This window comes from Pyrgilauda ruficollis, unplaced genomic scaffold, assembly GCF_017590135.1.
Source record: "Pyrgilauda ruficollis isolate IOZ18807 unplaced genomic scaffold, ASM1759013v1 scaffold12, whole genome shotgun sequence".
Taxonomy (NCBI): domain Eukaryota; kingdom Metazoa; phylum Chordata; class Aves; order Passeriformes; family Passeridae; genus Pyrgilauda; species Pyrgilauda ruficollis.
Genome location: NW_024510321.1, coordinates 18123487 through 18143790, shown reverse-complemented (window position 1 = coordinate 18143790; position 20304 = coordinate 18123487). Strand labels below are relative to the sequence as shown.

Genomic DNA, 20304 nt, shown 5'->3' with positions numbered 1-20304 from the left:
GGGCTGATATTTCACTTTCTCTCACTGCAGGATGTTGCTCCATATGTGTTCTTGGACCATATGGAAAATTTAAAGAACTACACAGGTTACAAATTAGGGGAAGTAGTCAGTTTTCTCATACATCCTGGTGTAGAAGAGCTTGGGGTTGATGGTAAGAGGAACATTCTTCTAATAATGCTTAGTGTAGTTTCACTGTCTGTAGTCCCATATGAATACAAGCTATACTACATGAAAAGAAATTGAATTATAGGCTTGGTACCCATCATCTTTCTAATGGAAATTCTATCTCATGTATGAGCCAAGACACAGAACTGGAACAGAAGAATGTGTGCAAAGTCATGCCCTACCAGGACCCCAGGAATTTTAGTGTGGAACCAGTTTCACAGTCCTCATTTGGAGCTTAACTGGACCTTAGACTGGAACACAAGCAAGTAGAGTGGTTATAAATAATTATAAAGCTCTGGTCCTTCATATACTTGTTCTCAGAATTAACAAAACTCATATGAGTGATCCCATTAAATCCACAGCATCATCTATTGCTCACAAAATGAAAGCCCATTAAATCCACAGCACTACTTACTGCCCACAGAATGAAAGCCCATAAACCACTTAACTACCTCTGACCTGAGGGATTTTCTCATCTGTGCACCCTGGGACAAACTAAGAATGACATGGCTCTGAATTAATTACTCCTCTGCAGCTCTTTTCATCACTTCTGTCATGTAGAAAAATGCCAGTATTTACAGGATGAAGTTCTTAATTGAAAATGTTCACTGCCAACTCATGCAGCCACCATACAGAGACTATTGCCTATACTATGTGATATCAACAAAACCAGAGATCTTATGTCAAAATATTTTAATGATCCTCTAGAAGCAAAACATGATGAATGCCACATATTGCCACCATCCTGAGATTGTGCTTTGCTACCATTAAGCCAGCAGTAAGGAGTTTCAGAATTTTTCAGATAATTGTTACTTTGTATTTTAAAAAACGATCACTCAAAATTTTTAAATGTAGCAGTCACTGTGTGAAAAAAATCACTCCCTTTTCTCTCCAAGTGTAAAATATTTCTCTATTGTAGCATTATTGTAGAACTGTATTATATGCAGTTAATGCTCACAAAATCACATCAGATCAAATCCAACACCGAACTGCTGAGATATACACAAATTGTCTCCTTAGGATCATCACCCTGAAATTAAAACAATAAAAAATGTTATTGGTATTTCTTGTTTAGTAGAAAAACCTGCTTGTTATACTTGAAATAAGCCAACAGTTTAGTCTTTGTATGCACTGCACCTTCTGCATCAGCTTTTCATCTGTATTTCAGGCTGTGAGTCTGTGAGATCTATTATACAGAATCGCAGGCTCTCAGAATTCCCCTGGCTAAACTGGAATGCTCGTGCCTGGTCTAACTTGAGCATCTGCTCTTTCTAAAGCAGGACTCCTTTATTTGGATACCCCCAGAACCACTCACACTTATCCCAGCTGGTCCACACTCTTCAGGCTTCCTAAGCTAACCGAGGCCAGGTCTAGCCAGTATCATCATGGGGACACATTCATTGGTAATTTGAATACGGATATTCTCTAAATTATATTATCTTACTCATATTTTGAAATCGCCAGAGATTGCAATTATTCTGTTTCCTCAACAGGATATTTCTGCTGTGGAAAACCAAAACAAAACCCTTCTAGGTATGTAAATACTTATTCATTTGAATTGAAATCTAACAAAAATTCTCATTTGATTTAATCTATACTTTTCTATTCTGATAAATTTTAACTAAACCAGAAACAATTTATCTCCACTTGTTTCATTACTGACATTATTCTTAACATGTAAATTTAATTCACTGAATGCGAGAGCAAAGTGTCCTTAAAAGTTGTACTGCAGGTATTCTAAGGCATAAAACCCTTCTTTCAATATCTACTAATTTCACATTAGATGATATTTGCCCAAGTCAAGAACAGTCTGCAATTTTGCTGCTTGACAGGAATCCAGACGTGTCCTTACTTTAAAATGTGGTATCATTTTGCTCAAGGTAATTATAACTGAACTGTGGGTTAGTTCTTATTTCTCTAGCTACACTGGGACACCACAAGCACAAAAGACTTTCAACAGAATTTAAGCTCATGTTGCCATTATAAATAGGTTATGTGTAACAGTATTTATCATGTACTTGGATTGCAACAAATTCCAAGACTGAAAAAACATCACATACTGACAGAGTTTGGAAAAAAATTTATTCTTTTTGATGTTAGCTGCTGAGAAGAAAGTAAGCAGGTATCCCCTTGCTTTAGAAGATGCTGCTCTGGCAGCTCCACCTTGAGTGGAGGGAGTCACTGCTGCTTTTTGTCAGAAATAGAACACATTTAATCGTTTGGTTGGAGTTAAAAAAGTCATACCTACTTCTTACTTTCCAGGTAAGATATGTAGGGGAGAGTTCAGCAGTTTTTACCTCCTAACCGCCTGCACACCTCTGCTCAAGCCCTCCTCCCTCAGTCCTTCTGCTCAGACAATTAAGCACTATTTTCTTCCCCAAGCTCAGAGTCTCAGTTTCATTATTCCTTTCTGTGTCTTTTTTTGTGTCGACTGACTCCTCTGGGCAGATGCTTAAAAGTTACTGCTTTGTATGTCAAAGCAACACATACTCATCTGCCCTGCTGTCTTTTCCTAGCAAACAGAAAACCTGATGGATTCTCGGTCAGACAAAATCTGCATTTTAACCAGGCTTCTGGGCAATCAAATTTATGCCAGTCTGATTAATTTATCATCTGACAATTTTTCTAATCACATTTTTTTCTATTTTTAAATGTGAATTAGGTCATTTCCCCTCCTTGAACCTACATTTACTTGAAGCTAATGACATGCCCTTATCAGGTTAAAGCAAAGAACAAGTAAGACTTCCTTCAGCTGCACAGCAAAGATGATTTGGTAATCTAATGTAAAATAATAAAGATCATTAATTATATTTCAAGATTTTGCTGTTACTGCATTTTCTGCTTGACCATCTGTGATAGGTGGGCACTGACTTTAGTCACAACCTGTACATGTCTGTTGAACATCATCATAAAGGTACAGGAGAGGATATTAAGGCAAAAAAAAAATTCCACTGGCAAGGATGGTGTTTAGTACTGCCAAAAATTATTCACTGGGATGCAATTACAATCTCCCTATAGGTGCTCCCAGCACAGAAGCTTCCTTCACTCCTCATTTGCAGCAGCAAACTTTTGTGTCCCACTAATGTGTGTGGGATGTTCTGCCTGAGCCTTCTGTGGGCACCCACTGGTGTAAGGAACCTACAGCTACCCACCAAGAGGAAATAATACAGAGCATGGAGAAGAACATAAAATGGAAACTGAAAAGAGAAAGGAGATTGTTGAATTTTTAGAAAAGGTTATCAGTAAAATATACTCATTATAGAATTTCAATTATCTCTAATAGTTGCTAATACTTGCAGAATGGTAGCTCATACTGAAAGCATTTATTTGGTTTTCTCTTTGTAAATATAAGTGTAAATAGAGCAGCACAACTTATTCTTCCAGTGGTTTTTTTTATTTTTTTTTCCTTTACAGCTTATTTGGCAAATTTGGTCACAAGTGGTTTTCAGTCTGTCAAGCATGGACAGCATTTAATTAATACACATACAGATACTTAAACATTTTTGTGGCTTCTATCTTCTTCTCTCTAGAGTAAATATTTCTAAGGAGGTGGCTTTCGTTTTCTTAGCTCATGTAGTTACTACAATTTAAATTACACCGTATGTCTCCAATGATTTCTATTATAGGAATAACAAATACAATGGAAACTGCTGGATATAAACAGCTTAGCCACTAAGAAAAAATACATTATGTATTTGTTAACCTTTCCAATACGCTGCAACCTTTTACAAGCAAAAAATGAAAGTGCATGTATACTCAATTCAATTCCTCCTAGGTAATCTCCTGCCATGGACTAGGAGAATGGATTCACTATATGGATTCTAGATCCCTTCTCACAGGTTTTATAATATTTTAATAATCTGAAAGCCATTTATTTTTCTATTTCTTAAAAAAAACCCTTGAAACAATAAAATTCTGCCTTCCTGGTACTAACAATCTGCTATTTTAAAACTTAACATTCTCTGATGATAAAGTAAGTGTGAACATATCTTTGACAACATGTTTTCTAAATATCAAAAAAGGATATTTTCAAATACATTTCAGAACCCAGCCAGAAGAAAAGTGCCTTTAGCTTTTAAGCTTGAAATTTCTGGCTTGAACAAGATGATGCTATTTATTTAACTTGAGTAATACAGTCATAAGCTTACATCAGTCCAATTAAAGTATATAGTATACAATGGCAGTTCTACTGTACACTTCACTTAATATTATATTAACTTGGACCCCGTGGAAAAATAGAGGTCTGTGAAAGGAGACTCTGACAACAGTATTGTGAGCTCAGGAATTTCTGAGTTAGCTTAAAAGATGAAGAAGTATTTATACAAATTGGTCCTACTTTGTCAACAGGGCAAATCAAGATTGAAAACATGCAAACTTGCATTGAAAACAAGACAAATCTTTTCAGAGTCATCTCTAGTGTGTACATAGTAAATTGGCTCAAGGTCAGAGGCCAGGCTGTGCTGCATTTCTCTGAGGCAATACACAGAAGGTAGAGATCCAAAGGGTTGGGACAGATAGAACAGAGGGAAAAGGAATGACACTTCATGCTATATTTGTAACTCCCAGATTCTGAGCTGCCTCTAGGTAAAATGCTCAGCAAGATCTGCTGTAGTGTATGGCAGCTCCCTCACTGCTGTCCACAAGCTGCTCTGCAGCCCTGGGCCATGAGCACACACTGCTCGAATCTTTACCCTTTAACAAGAGGCAAGGAAGCCAGAGATGCACGCTTCCCCTTCATGGAATAATCCCCATCCTTACTCTGCTCTCTGTATACACATGGAAAGGCTGGGCCAGGATTAGGTGTCTCCTGGAGATCACAATGTATGAATGCCTTTAATAAAGTGATTCTTAAAGGAGGCTGGTACCTGGGAACTGATACCAAACCAAAGTTGACAGAGACACGTATCTGAGATAAGGAGACACTTCTGATTGACTATGATTTATGGGGATAATTTGTACTTAGCTATGATCCCCTTCTAATATTCACAATTAGAAAACATTTCTCAACTCTGTGATTCATGTTTATTCAGAAAGATTCAACCTTTCACTTATTTGGAAATACAACTTTCATTGAGAGTAAGGTAGAAATGTCTCTCTAAGGAAGAACAGACTCACACTTTGTAAAACAAGTTTTCCCTTGGCACATTAGTGAAATAAAGATACTTCATGTGATAAGAATGGGACCTACCTTTTTAGTCCGATTCACATTTACCAAACTGCAACTTCAAAATGCCTTTGCCATGAAGCTCAAGGATCTGGTTGTACTCTTTGGGCATTGCATGGAAACCTGGCTTAGGCAGCTGGTTGTCATAATAGTGGTGGCTGATTGGCATCTTCTCCATGGATTTTGAGAAAGGCCAGAAGCCATAGAGCTTCACATTCTCACACAGCTCAAGAGCAGCACTAGTGATCATAAAACCAGATGACAACCGGTAGGCCTTCACACCCTTAGTTCTCCAGAACTGGGCAAGACTTTTCAAATAAGTGGGGTGAAAAAATATTGCCCTTTGGGTTGCTTTGGACTCTTTCAGAGTGTGGTATACTTTAAAAGAAGTGGCTGTGTTGCTTCTGAAGGAAAATGCCGGCAGTAAAAGAAAAGCATCTCCATAGACCGCAATGTTTTCCAGAAATTCTGTCTTCTTTTCATTCAGCTTGTTGTATCTGCAAAGTACAAAATTTTAGGAATGGAATGTAGTATTCCTACATTACAGACCAGAACAGCACAACTGCACTTGCAAAGATGTTATGAACTCTGCGGCAGTTCAGCCTGTCTACACTGCAAATTTATATCACCCTATTATATGTTGTCATATGTGCAGCTATGAAAATCTGACTCTTGTATAATAAGAACACACCACATAGGATTGAGCTGGCAACACAGGAGATACTGAAGCAGATCAAATTCACTGCTAATGAGACTAGGACATGTTTACAGAATTGATCAATTCAAGAAATTAGGAAGAATGCAAAAAATATTGTGCTCATATTTTCTCTGTTTAAAAATACATGCACTACAATATATACTGTATGTGTTTGTGAAACGTGTTTCTTACATCAACTTGTATACAAAAATCTCTCTTCCAAATCTCTGTGTGCCCTGTGTGAAAATCCAAGGATGCATGTGAGCAGTCTTGGAGTGTTAAAGATTAGTGTGTGCTCAAGTGCAGGATATACTTTTAAAATAGCTAACAATACAGGCATCCCTGTTTATGTCCTTCAACTACAAAGGGAACACGAGGACATTTATAAAGACTTAGAACTCTAATTTCACAAATGACAAGGATTTATTCTCAGATGCTTTCAGTCACCAACAAAGAGTCTTAGCTCTCACCACCGTGTAATTCTGAGCTCCCAAATACTGACTAGTGAAATTCCCAAGTCATCTGAGAAGTGATTCAAGCAAGGGGGTCACTCAACTCATGTCCTCTATAGATCTGAATTTTCTGAACCACCTAAACATATGGAGCTTCCACCCTTTTGGGACCCAAAGGACTGAGTCCTCTTTTGTAGGTAGCTGTCTATTTGAGCAGAGTATTTTCACCTTTTAAGGCTATCAGAGTCCACTTTTCACAAACGACTCCAGCAGAAGCTGGAAAAATTGGTTTCATTTCCCTTCACAACTTGAGCAGGTTCAAAACCTTTCATGCAGCACTTTGAAACAGAGGACAGCAGCCACTGCCATTTCCATTCAAAGCATTCATGGAAGAGTTACCTCTTGCACAACTACTGCAAGGAGTGATACACCTTTCTCACCTTGAAGGGGTTTAAACTTACAGCTTCTACTTCCCAGAAAAGTGCCATTACCACCAAACTCTGAAACAAAATGAATGAGAGGGACTCAAGGCCCTCCTTTTGACCCTGAACCTATGTGCATGCAAGAGTCACACAGCCAAAACAAGCAAGAAATGCCTGTGCCTATGTCTAGGAAATGTGGTTGAAGGGTGAATTTCAGACCTCTGCTACAAGAATTTTCTCTGTTTTTACTCACTGTAAAATACTGAGCCTCCAGGACAGAATTCAAATCTCTACTCTTCCTTAGCTAGAAACCTGGACAATTCAACAGTGTCTCAATCTCCTTTCCAGCTCTGCCACTGTAAGAAGTGTAGGCCAGTTCAATAGGACACATAAGAGCTGTGCTTTTCTTCAAGAGAGTTCACCAGCATTTTACACCCTGACAAACACAGTTCAAAAGCTGATTAACCTTAACAATAACAACATCAGACTAAGCCAGTATGCAAACAAAGAATTAGAAATTACAGGGAATAATGTTGGAATAGGTATTCTGAGAGAAGAAACAAACTTGGTTCTGCTGAAAGGTACCAGGCTGCTTCCTCCTGCTTCTTCAAAAGCATTTACAGTTTTCTCTGAATATTTAAATAAATACTTTTTTAAAATCATAAGTCCTCTTGGACTCTCACTTAATCCTCCCACAAGCTTATCTCCCATTTTCTTCAGTGTAACTCCTATTAAACCCTAGTGTGACTTGATTTGGCTAAAAAATGAGTGCAGCTGTGGCAGAACACTTTGATTATACCCAGAAAAATTGTGGATCAGGTCAGAAGTCACCAAGGATGCTGAGTCATTGGACAATTTCCCTTTCTCATATCCCTGTGCAGCCCCACTAACATCAATGAGCTAAATCTAGTTTTGGAGAAGCAATAATTTGCCTTCATTAAAGTAAAAAAGTTTTGGGTACGCATTAACATAGTACTCATTGCAGAAAATGAAGTTCTGTCCCTGAATCAATGAAAAATGCCTGTTATTAATTTCTATGTACTCACTGTACTTTTTCCTTCTTCCTTTCAAGGAGAAAAAAAAAAAGCTTTGCCTTATGTTGTCTTTTTGACAATACAGTTACGACAGACAATAAAATACAGTGAGATTAGCAAGCAGTAAATAACATAGCACAGCAGTCCTTTTCATAGATAAGCTGCAGTTCCAGCCTGCTGAAGATGTCAGATTGGTCAGACTGGCCTTATTAGATTTTCTTTTCATCAAGAAGGTGAAAAAAACCCCACCTCTGCTGAGAAAAAAGTGTGTGAGCAAGCAGCTTTCATATGGATTGAAAAAATGGATTACAGAAGCTGGGGCTCCATTCAGGAAACAGTCTTCATCAGAACAGCCTCCAAGCACATTACCTAGGAACACATTCTCACAGTCCTACTGATAGAGTCAGACACACATTTCCAGCTTTCCTGATTTATGATTACAATTCCTTTCTAAATGCTTGGGGTCATGAGGGTCATGGAGGAAAAAGAAGAGGCTTGAGCTTGCAATCACCAATTTTACTCTGTCATAAATTGCAGACTAGTATCAGCCAAGGTATCTTGCTGATCTGGCTACAAAAAAGGCCAGGTTTAGAAGATTTCCGTTTAGACTGGTGCATATTTTACATGGAAACTAAGGCTTAATGAAGTAATCTACCTGCACTTCTGTCTATGCTGGTATCCCAATGGATTTCCATGAAAATCTAAATCATGTCAAACAATTACACACCATTGCACAGAAACAGATTTGCAGCAGTACTCACTTCTGAGCTATGATACTCGGATTAACAGTCACAAGGTTTGTTTTATTGCCAACATCTTTGCTAATGTTTCCTGTGGTTGGAGGGAGGTTACACCTGAAATTGAGAAACATTTGCTTAAACAGATGTGCACCAGAAATGATTTACAGTTACTATTTGCAAATTCCTCTCTTGTGCAATGACACTTTCACATCAGCTCCCAGGGATGTCTAAGCACTTTACAAATATTAAATAAGGCTTACAGCACTTCTAGTAAAGATATTTAATCTACAGTACAGATGGTTAAATTAGGGCACAGAGAGCTCATTTTCATAAATCGTATCACAAACCAGGAGCACAGTCAAAATCTCGGGAGTCTATGAATACCCTATACTGGCTGCTAGGAAATATTGCCCCTCTTGCCTAAACAATGCATTTCTGCTGAAAGTCTTCTACTGTGTCTTCTAACAGCAGCATAACTTGCCCTATTGCAGAAACAGTGATTTCTGTAAAATGTAAAGAAAGCATTTTCTTAAATTCAGTCACTTAGTAAGTTTAGCATCTTAGTACAGAGACTTCCCATTTTTATTAAAACAATTATCAACTGGAAAGACCTCTTTTTTTTTTTTTTTTTTAGCTTTTCAGAAGCCCAAATTTTAGGAAAAAATAAAAGAAGGAAATGAAATCCAGCATGCTGTGTGATTGGACATCACTGAGGAAAGAACCCTCCCTCTGTTGCTCTGTTTCTTTGCATGAACTACAAACTGTGAGTCACATACTGAGAGAGTGGGCAAAATTACACTCTGAGTGTGCCTGGTTTTCTCCCAGTCTATCCAGGGATATTAAAAACACTACTTAAATAAATGCTTCATTTTTTGAATGAGTAACAGATAAAACAAATATTGGAGCAATTGAGTAGCTACATGGGTGAGCCAAACTATGGCTAAGTAAATGCTTTGTTAAACCAGAGATACACATGTGACATTTAATACCAGTCTCCTACAGGATGACCAGTGACCAGAAATGTCAGGTTCTCAGATAATCACATTTCACATCACTGCAAGGTGACTTAGCAATCACAGATTACACATGTATCATCCAGCATACTCTTTAATTAGAAAGCAGCATTCTGAAAACTACAAAGCAGAAGTATCCCTAAAGAGGCAGAAATAATGAATTGTCTAGATTCTTCCTCATTGCTACAAACTGGTATTGGCACACTTCCAATCCTGCCAAGTTTTTAGAATGTTGGACACACTTCAGGAAAATGAAGCAGCTCTTACCTGAACACAAAGTCAGAACTATCAATTTCAGCTCCACAGCTGGAATTTTTCAGAATGCCTCCATTTCCAACCACAGCACAGTTCTTGAAGGGATAGACTGAAAGAGGAGAGGACTGCAAACAAAAAAAAAAGATGCAGCCAATTCTTTATAAGTGTTTTGATTGTTTCTTTGTGTCTATTTGCTCTTGCAGGTTTAAACTGGTAAATCCCAGTAAAAGCATTTCACCATTTAGCAGACAGGATTGCCAAACCTGGACAGCCAAGAGCCAAAAGTAAGCACTAACAGACAGAGAACTGTTACCTCTGCCATCAGAACTTTGAGAGAATAACACTGGGTTGTTAAAACTGGGTACCTTTTAAATACACTTAACACTAAAACTATCTAGCAGTGGATTGCAACCTTCACAAACTAAGGAACTAATTTATACTGAAGATAGTTTAAAGTTACCCATTTTCCTCTGCACTGTAACAGACTGGGGGTTGTCATAGAGTAATTCACTTTCTCAGATAATAGAAGGTAACTTTGTAAATTCTCCTCACTTTTGTCATCACACAATTACATTTGAAGCAGAATACTGAATTTAGGGGAACCTGAAGATGCTGTAAACGATAATGATGTGGCCTGGCTTTACTCTTTGTGAATGTGAGGCCTCACAGAAGAGGTTACTGTTTCTGGCTGTTCACCCTCTCTGCTCCTCTTCTTGTTACAGCTTGCTGTCTTGCAGTGGGGAAGCTGAGTGGGAACTAAGTACATCCACTTGAGAACCAGCACAGTTCACAACCTAGAAAATTAATGCAAATTGTTGGCTATTTAGGCTGACGTTAATATAGCTGGCTGTTATCCCAGTCTCAGAAACTTTTCATATATCTTGCTCAACATCTTCTGCTGTGGGAGCACTGACATTTTCCAGAGGCCAACAGCTGGGATATTTTGAGTGCACAAATTAAACCCAGTTGTAGAAGTGAGTCAAAACTTGCTTATGGAAAGCATTATCCTTCTTTCTTCTCTCATCAGCTTGGCCAAAGAGAAGCAAGAAGGGACACTGTTATGAACAAGGCAAAAAGTGTGGGTAAAGTGGCAAACATAATATTTGCCTGGCAATATATTACAGAGCAACATGTTCAAATATTTTGTTCAATTCTGAAAGGATGGTAGGAGAACACAAAGGCCAGGCAATTCTGGCTGCCTCAGCATGTGTATGTGCACATAAAGCATACTACTTTTTCATTTCTCCAGCTCAAATTTGGAATGACTATATCCTCTATTTCAATGAAGTCAGTAAAGACTGATTCACAGCAGGGTTAGGAAGAACTAGACTCATGGTAGCTGGGATCTCACAAATCAAGAATGCCAGAGGTGGGTAAGAGAGCTCCCATATGGCCTTAGCTTCAAGAAACCAAATACAAACTCTTTGTCTAGTCTCAAGATCTTGGATGTCTACTGTAATCCTGAGGTACAAAATCTGATTCCTTTTCTCAACCTGTGCTTCTTGCTGCAAACACCCTCCCCAAGTGGGTAACTAAGGTAATGAAAGGGCTGGAAGGAATGTCCTGTGAAGAGTGACTGAGGGCTTTGGACTTGTACAGGTTGGAGAAAAGAACAGATAATCTCATTGCTCTCTGGGGAAGGGAAGGGGAGAGGAAGGTGCTGATCTCTTCTCCACTGTATCCAGTGACAGGACACATCAGAATGGCTCCAAGCTGCACCAGAGGACGTTTAGTCTGTGCATTAAGAAGCATTTTTTTACCAAGAGGATGGTCAGTTGCTGGAACAGACTTCCTAGAGTAGCTGAGGTCCCCAGATGTCAGTGTTTAAGAGACATTTAGACCATGTCCTTAATAACTTGCTTTAACTTGGTCAGCCCTGAATTGATCAGGCAGTTGGACTCTGCGATCATTGTGGGTTCTTTCCAACCAATTTCTCTGTTCTACTTTATTATGTTCTATGCTATTCTGTATCAGATTTACCACCAAAATCTCTTTCACAACTTACATGCCCAAGCCTGCAATCGAAATGGCATGGGCATATGAGGAATATGAAATGTTCTTCCAGATTGAAATGCCTTTAAAAACGAGAATGACAAAAGCAAGGCAAACATTTTCAGAGTATTTGCTCCTGAATCCTGTGCTCTGCTACAGAACACTGCTCCAAGCCAGTGTTCTGTAGCAACTGTACCTCCAGTCTATGATCTATGATATCTGTAAATGCCTCTACCACTGCAGAGGAAGGGGAAAAAAACCCAAAAAACCACCTTGCAAGGTGAATAAAGTGCATACAGGGGCTGATGGGTCTCTTCCAGAGGCATCGCAGGATCTCAATTACTGACCCCAAATATATATACTGTGATTATAATAACAAGAAAAATATACAGTTCTTACCACAGGTAGCATCTTAAAAATGTCCTCTGTAATGAGGATAGTCTTTTTACTGTCCACTTCATAACTCATGTTACTTCCCAGTGGGCTGTTGTTTTGAGAAGCAATAAAATTGTGAACTGCATCACAGCAGGAAGCTAATTCTGACCTGCAAAAAACACAAACAAAACCTGCTCAAAGAGAGGCAAATAAGTAGAAAAGCAGTGCTAGAGAACCAGATCAATAAACACTAGTTTATTAACTAGCAGCAAAAAGCTATTATTAACTTTCTATGACTTCATTTCCTTTGACTTTGCTAAGCAAGTCCATTTTCACAGCAAATGTTCAGAAATTAATCAGAGCAAGAACTGATAACTTTTTATCTTTTCCCAGTGAGAAAAAGTTGTAATCAATCTCCTCGGTATTATTAATTGCTAAGATCAATATAGAAACACCAAGAGACTTCAGTCCCCAAAGAATTAAAATTTTGATTTTCACCAATATCAAACAAGTGATTGTAAGAAAATAGAAGGCTGAAGAAGGAAAAAAAAAGAAAATAAAAGAGATAGAGATGGAAGGTACTGGCAGTGGTACTTAGTGAACATCTAGATGGTTGTAAGCCAATTAATTATTAATTAATTTCTGCAACTGTTCATCACAATTTTCCTGTGCACAGTACCACAGGTGTCAAATAAATTACATTACAACTTGCACAAAAAGAAGACAGATGTGCTAGACAGATAGCCTAGCTGCTCCCCAAAACACCTAGCAGAAGTCCTTAAATAAATAAAAATGGAAGGGATTCACTCAAAGCTTTTGTGGGAGCGAAGACTGTTACTCATCTTACATTTCCTGTTACCTCCAAACTTATAAAAATATCATGTGCGCAAACATTCTACGTTATTAACAGTGAAATGAAATTAACTTAAAATCCTGCTCAGACCTTTGAAATCAGACCCAAAATACTGTAATTAATTTTGCTATAGGCAAAAACATTCTCTCTGCTGCCATGGGATCTGATTTTCTAAGGCTGAAATATTCATGGACAGACATTATGTATCAATTGCTAAGACACAGCTTTCTCATTAAGTGCGATATTAAGAGAACCACTAACAATTTAGAGAAAGTACTTTTATAACAAAATTTCCCAGAATTTTGAAAATACCATACTGAAGGTTAATTGAGAAGAAAGAAATTTACCATTAGAGCCAAAGGAATAGAAAAATTTTGCTTCATAGTGTTTCGATGTGTAAAGTAAAACAAATTGTTGAAACTAGTTAAAATATTAGAGGCCAAATTCTTCCTGAAAGTGAGCTGACTTTAATAGGGCAAGACACAGCTAAGAAAAGTTGTTTCATTTCACTTTATCAACAGTGTAGACAGAGAAAATACAACAATAACAAAAATTATTATTATAAAATATTATAAATAATAATTTAATGTTTCTGATGTAACTGAAGCATAGTCCAGCACATAGAAGAACCTAAAGATTATGTCTCTTGCAAGACAGGTTAAGGTCTGGGATAACTCTCAATCTTACTTTTCTTGGAAAAAATGGTCACAATGAGAGAGGAAGGAAGGAAGGAAGGAAGGAAGGAAGGAAGGAAGGAAGGAAGGAAGGACCATTTCAGCTGTCAGATGACTTACTGATATATATTAACACATTTTGAATACTGAGTTTCAAAACTCCTCCAAGGCAAGGTTTCCAGATGTGTGAGGAACACGGAAAGACTGAGTGCTGGGATGGCACAGATCTGAAACAACTAGGAAAGTAACCAGGAAACGTCACTCCTGAGAGAGGAACCACTAGGGTTCAGATTTCCATAAACTGCATTTGACTCCAATCCCTGAACATGGTGATTCCCACTGCCCTGCTCAAACCCTTAAGGGGCAGGGAAGACCTGTGGCTAATGAAAACCATGAGGTCCAAGGTCATGGATGGAACTGCAACTGTGCTGTGTGGTCAGGAGATACTCAATGGTGAAAACAATTCTCTGTGTGTATATAGTATCCTATTTTAAATATACGGCAAATTAAAAAGGGTGCAGTAAGGCAAATGACAGTGTCTGGGAACACTGGATGTGTTCAATAGAACCACTGGTTTTTGACTGAAGCACACTTGCTTTTCTTTCTTGTCACTTTTTGCTATAACCAGCTCATTTTAATTTTAATAAATACTGTAGCAATAAGAGGATTCAGATCTCACTGTCAGGTCCTGAGGGCACCAGCAGGCCTCACTACTGTCCAGCACCCTGGAGCTGCCCCTATCCTGTCTAGGGTCCAAGAGCCTATTTCAGTCTTCCAGAGCCATCCGTCACTGCCCCAGCAACACCACAGCAGGGCCAGTCTCCAGCTGTGTCCATCCTGCCCCAGGGAGGTGCCCACGCCTGGGCTAGGGCTGGCCTATTCCTGGCTAGGGGTGGGATGAGCCCAGCTACCAGTTTCTGCTCTGCTGGCCAGGTTACTGCCTTGGGATCCCACACCCTGTCCTCAGGAAGCAGCTGTCCTTCACTGCTCCCTGGCACTCACATGGAAATCAGGAATCACATAACCCTTAATGTGGATTTCCTTGTTTATTTTCTTGAAGCTAAATGAAGCAGGCCTAAACATTATCTGTGTCAACCACTGGACATTCAAAGGAGAAGGAAAAACGCCAGAATATTCCTGCCAACTTTAGTAAAACAGCTTTTTCGAGTGTGATGGCTACCAGAACCTGAAAATGCACACTGATAACAGAAACCATCCATTAATAGAGAAGACATGTTTTTGCTTTTTATTACTCATTCCACAAGCACAAGTGCTTCAATAAAAGCAGAAACAGTGTGGAAGAAAAACAGATATCAGAATTAATAAGAAAGTAAGAGTTTAAATTACTATTATGGATTCACTGAGAAAGTAAAACAGAGCCAAGCTAGTCCAGAACAAGAGAATACAAACTGAGTAATGACAAATATTCTTAGAGCATCCATGTTAAAAATTTGGTGGTAACAATAGAAACATTTTACTTATATCAAATCATGACACAGAATCCCACTGCGCTCAAGCATCCCTGTAGAGAGCTCCAGTGGGAATGCAGGTAACCTGCAAACATCAATACCCATGGCAGTGTGTTCAGCAATCTGCTCACACGGGATTTTGTACAAGCTCTGACATGTGGTAATCTACAACTGGCAGCAAATGATGAGGAAGGGGTAGAGACTGGGCAGTTCAAGCAATCTATTACTGCAATTTCATCAGAGCATTAATGTCATTCATATGTACTCTGTCATGAGGTGATGACTCACTGAAGAGAATTTACTTCCTAAGATTAATACATGTATCCTACAAGAGCTCTATTCGAGGAGTTGCAAAGCCAAGACAACATTTTAACTCATGTATCATGCCACCTGGGGAGAGGGAAACTTAAGATGGTGGGATAAGAAACAAGGGTCAAATCCTAACCGCACCAAACACATGTAACTTTTTTTTTTTTTTTTTTTTTTAAACTAGAAAGTGATACACATTGCCTGTTCTGACTGGGAGAAAACCCTGAGACATGGAAGCAGCTCTTGGAAGACAAGATGCTGCTATACAGGCTGAGCATCCATCTCATAGCTTTCAGAACATGAATGTAGCTTACAGTAAGAAAGTTTAAGTTCAGCTTTTATCAGAGACTGTGGACTTGCCTAGAACAAAGGATGTTTATGATCCTGTCACACATGACAAGTCCAGACTGAAGGTGATGCTTAAGTCAAAGTATCCAAGTTTTGTAGGGCACTAGTTTTGGAAAATATCTCCTCTGTACCAGAGGTTATTACTGACAGTTTCTTATTTGGAGAAGCCTTTTCCTCCAGCATTTCTCCTGCTAGGATTTGGAAGCTGAGTGATATCTAAGAGTTATTTTTAAATCCGGAGGCATAACTCCAAACACAGATATTTCTTATGCCAAGATAAGCAGAAAGGGTTTTGACTGTATTTTCTAGAACAGTCACTTGTAATAAGTGGAAAGGGTTTTGACTGTATTTTCTAGAACAGTCACTTGTAATAAGTGAGGAACAAAATCAGAACCAGATAAAAGACTTCCCCACTTTGACTGGTAATACATATCTCATAGGATCGAGGAAGTACAGTCATAACCTTAGACAATATCCTAAGTGAAGGAGTGTGCTGCATTTGTCTGGGAAGTTTTGATCACATTAGACAACAGAGTCACACACAGCTGCACTGAAAAATGTTTTTTGTTGCTCAGCATACACTTTCACTGAATTTTTTCCTTGGTGGCTGAAGGATGCAGGACTCAAGTTTGTATTGTTTTTCAGCTAGTACAGAATGTTGAGCCTATGGCATCCAAATAATTTCTTCAGGTTCATGGCCACTGAGACCTTATGGAAATCCTGCTTTCTTGAAGAAACTTACCAAAATTGTATGGCTTGCGAGACGAGCCAAATAATGTTATTTTCCAACTGCTATGAAGTTTTTCCATGCTGAACTGTTGGCACTAACAGAGGGCTGTTGCCTTGATGACATGTTTCCAAACTTTTCTGCGTAACAAACCCTTCATATGAATAGTGCACTGTATTTAGTGGAATACATATACTCTAAATATGCTGATAGAGTTTTTTTGCAGCTCCTGCAGTTGCTCTGTAGCCAAGATAGCAGCAGAATTAGCTACCTTGGTTCTGTGCTAGTATGAATATATGCATTTTAGCTGATTCAGGCCTTCTGTATATGCTGCACATGCCTGTTGACAAGTCACAGTGTGCACACATCCTGAAGACACTGCAAACATCTCAACATCTTCAACAACTCAGGGTGGACCAATCACAAGGGCTAAAACAATCAATGGTTAGTCAAGGCTTAGCAGACTCTCTCAGATGGTTCAAAAGGCAGCACTGCCCTTCCTCTGAGTAATATTGGAAGAATCTATAATGAGTGTGAATTTTGTCTTTATGTAAAAAGCTTCTGCAGAGTTTAAAAACTTCCCATTTCACCAAACTTTTTCCATTGAAAATGCTTCATTATGATACCAATGCCTGTGGATCTGCGGCCTGAGGGCATTTGTCATTGCTGAGAACAGTATGAAATATTTCACTGTTGTTATGCATTGGACTAAACTGGGGTGGGAGGAGAAAAATGGGTGGAGATAGATACTGCCAAAGTTTCAAAATATTCAAAACATTGTTAAAATAATAGATGCTCAACTGTCCTTTAAGGCCATGGTGGAAAGGGTGAGGAAAAAATTTTAACTTGCTCTAAAGAAAGCTTAAGTTCAGTATTAGGAAACACTCTAACAGAGGTTGCCTAGGCAAGGTGCAAAATTTCAACAACTGGAATATTTTAATACTGATGAGGACAAACTTTTACCAGTAATGATGTAAACCATTTACAAACATCTATAAAGTGAATGTTTGCTTGCAAAAAACAGTATCATATCAGTCCTGTTATAAAGCACCTGCACATTATTGACATCAGCAATGCTTACATAGATGTATCTCCTTGTGGATTTTTAGTTACCCTAGACACAAAAAATAAAAATCACATAAAAGAGAACCAAACACAAACTAAAACTAGCAAATATTTAAAGCTGTAACTCCTGTGAGCTAAGTGGACATCACAGTACAGCTCGTAAGGTCATTTGAACAAAGAGCAAAGCATTCAAGCAACAAAAGTCCATGGATTACTAAAAACCAGAAAAAGTTTTGTTAAGTTTGTTTTAATAGTTTACTTAGCTTGGATCTTCGTACTCATTAGTTCATGTGAATTATTATGCTGTACATGTGAAGACATCAAAAACTTTAAGGTTTCATACTGCAGAGACTGTTGTGACAGTAGAAGAACCCACAAAAAATTCCACTATGTAACAGCAAAATTTCAAGAGTACAACTTACAAACAGGAAGACTACTTTTTATCTATGTACATTGCTGTAATATTTTATAATGAGCAAGCAATTATCTTATTGTACTGCACTGGGGGCTCCAGACAATGACACAAGTTTCTCCAGGCTCTTATCAATCCAAGTCAATGAGTCAATCAAAGTGCAATGAGGCATATTATGACATATTCCAAAATTCAGAAAAAAGTAGTTAAATCTGATATCTGAAACAGAACAAGTTGAAGGGGAATGCTATACTGACAGCCCTTGAATTGCCTACAAATGAAGTAACATCATAAATGTCTAAGACAAAGAAAGCCAAAAGGGTTGAATCTGAAATCAAGGCTGAATATGTAAAAAGTGTAATAAAATTTTCAAACCAAAGACTATTTAAAGAGTCTGCCATGAATACATAATTATCTCAGACTAATCCAAAATTAGATTCTACTTATAGGAATCCTCCATCCTTTAGAAAAGTATATAACAGTCTGTAGACCAATTAAAAGATTCAAGCCTTGCTTCAAACTGTCACTAATCACTATCTCTTCACTCATCTTTTTCTCTCCTGAAATAAAATGTCTTTGAATATATACTCATTATTTTACATATCATCTATTTAATCTGTGCAGCAAATGTACTTTTAATCTATCTGCAGTTTGAGTTCTGTGTACTTTCTTGTAAACTGGAAGATTTCAGAGATTACAGCAAAAATATCGATCTGTTAAGTGTTAGAAAAGCTATTGATTATGTGGTGGTACGAGCTTATATAAGCATAAATTGACCTTGCAGTGTGTTTTATTTGTGTTTCAGCTGGGGTTCATTGCAGCACACAGATGTGATAAGTAATACTGTTATATGGATTAGAATGTAGTTTGCAACAAAACTAATCTCTTCAAGAAGTGGTATTCTATAATCTGCAGGAATGTTTAACATACACTTTTGAGAAGAGACATTCAAGTGGGAAAAGGGTAATAGAGGTCAAGTGGAATAAAAAGGCAGAGGGAAAATAACAGGACATTGAAAATGGTGGATCTTTTATCTCTTCTTTTCAAGAATATATGTTCTTTTTTAAAGCAGTAATGTTCTTTTAAAAAAGAGAAAAAAATAAAATAATTTGGATGGGGGCAGCATTCTCCCAGCTAGACTGCAGTGTAACATCAGGAATATTAAAACTGTGTTTTACACCTAGGAATATCCTTCCCTTTTCATTATGAGATGCAAATAAGGTTTGTCTGGAATGGTCTTTCTATGGGGAGAGGGCTCAGTACCCACAGCTCACTATTTCAGTGTGATACCACTCCTGAAGTGCTATTACATTGCTTTGATAGGCTTCAAGCTCAGACAGCCCAGAAATACAATGCTCAGAGGCTTCTCTGAAACACAGCATCTGCTCAGCCTCTCCCCTCATTTTGAAGCCTGTTTTAAATATTTTGTAGCTTTCTGCAAAAGCTAGAGTCACAACTATTTTGAAAACCTCCAGATTATTTGATACCATTGGTGTATAGCCCAAATGACAGCAAATTAAGCTTAAAAGTCTGAAAAGCAGAGAGATGTGGAGGTGTAAGAAACAATTACAGCTTGCACTTAACTGGGCTCTGTAATTTGTTGCAGCAACAAAAACATTTCTTTAAAGCGGGAAACCTTTGAAGAATACTAATATAATAATTAATATTCAGGTTACCTAGGGAACTTGAGACTCTGCTGACTGTAGCTAGAAGATCCTTTGCAGAGGAAGCTACTCAGCACAGCTTTTTTCCCCCTAGACCTTTAAGGATGCCCCTTCCAGGCAGCTGTGAGATTATTTCCCCCACATTTCCAAGTATATACCAAGTTTCTTCCTTACACAAAAGAAATCCAAGGACTTGTTCTGTCTAAAATTTCTAAAACAAATTTTTAAAAGATCAGGAGAAGATTAATTTTATACAGGAAAAGTCAGAATAAAAACATAGCTTTCTCTATGTCCCTAGAGATAAATGTTGAAGAAGACTCCAAAAATCAGTGTTAGCAGGATGCTACTTACACCACTCTTTTAACAATGACTGACAAATACTACTGTGGGGCACAATAAATCTTAACTAGATTTCAAGAGCAATGAACCAAGCACTTGCACATGCTCCTCTGAGGGCAGCCTGTGTCTGACAAT

The 20304-nt window shown here is 38.2% G+C and overlaps 1 protein-coding gene across 2 annotated transcripts in view; it reads right to left on the bottom strand.

The window, feature by feature from the left end:
• Positions 1-335: 335 nt before the first annotated feature.
• ST8SIA6 (ST8 alpha-N-acetyl-neuraminide alpha-2,8-sialyltransferase 6) overlaps positions 336-20304 on the bottom strand; it is a 38354-nt gene continuing 18385 nt past the window's right edge. For both annotated transcript variants that reach the window (XM_041487919.1, XM_041487927.1), the window contains exons 5-9: positions 12334-12478; positions 9955-10067; positions 8696-8788; positions 5354-5826; positions 336-1195 (exon numbers count right to left, since the gene is read on the bottom strand). In XM_041487919.1, coding sequence (XP_041343853.1) covers positions 5358-5826; positions 8696-8788; positions 9955-10067; positions 12334-12478 — 820 coding nt within the window. In that variant the 3' untranslated portion in view covers positions 336-1195; positions 5354-5357. The remainder of the gene's footprint in view (positions 1196-5353; positions 5827-8695; positions 8789-9954; positions 10068-12333; positions 12479-20304) is intronic.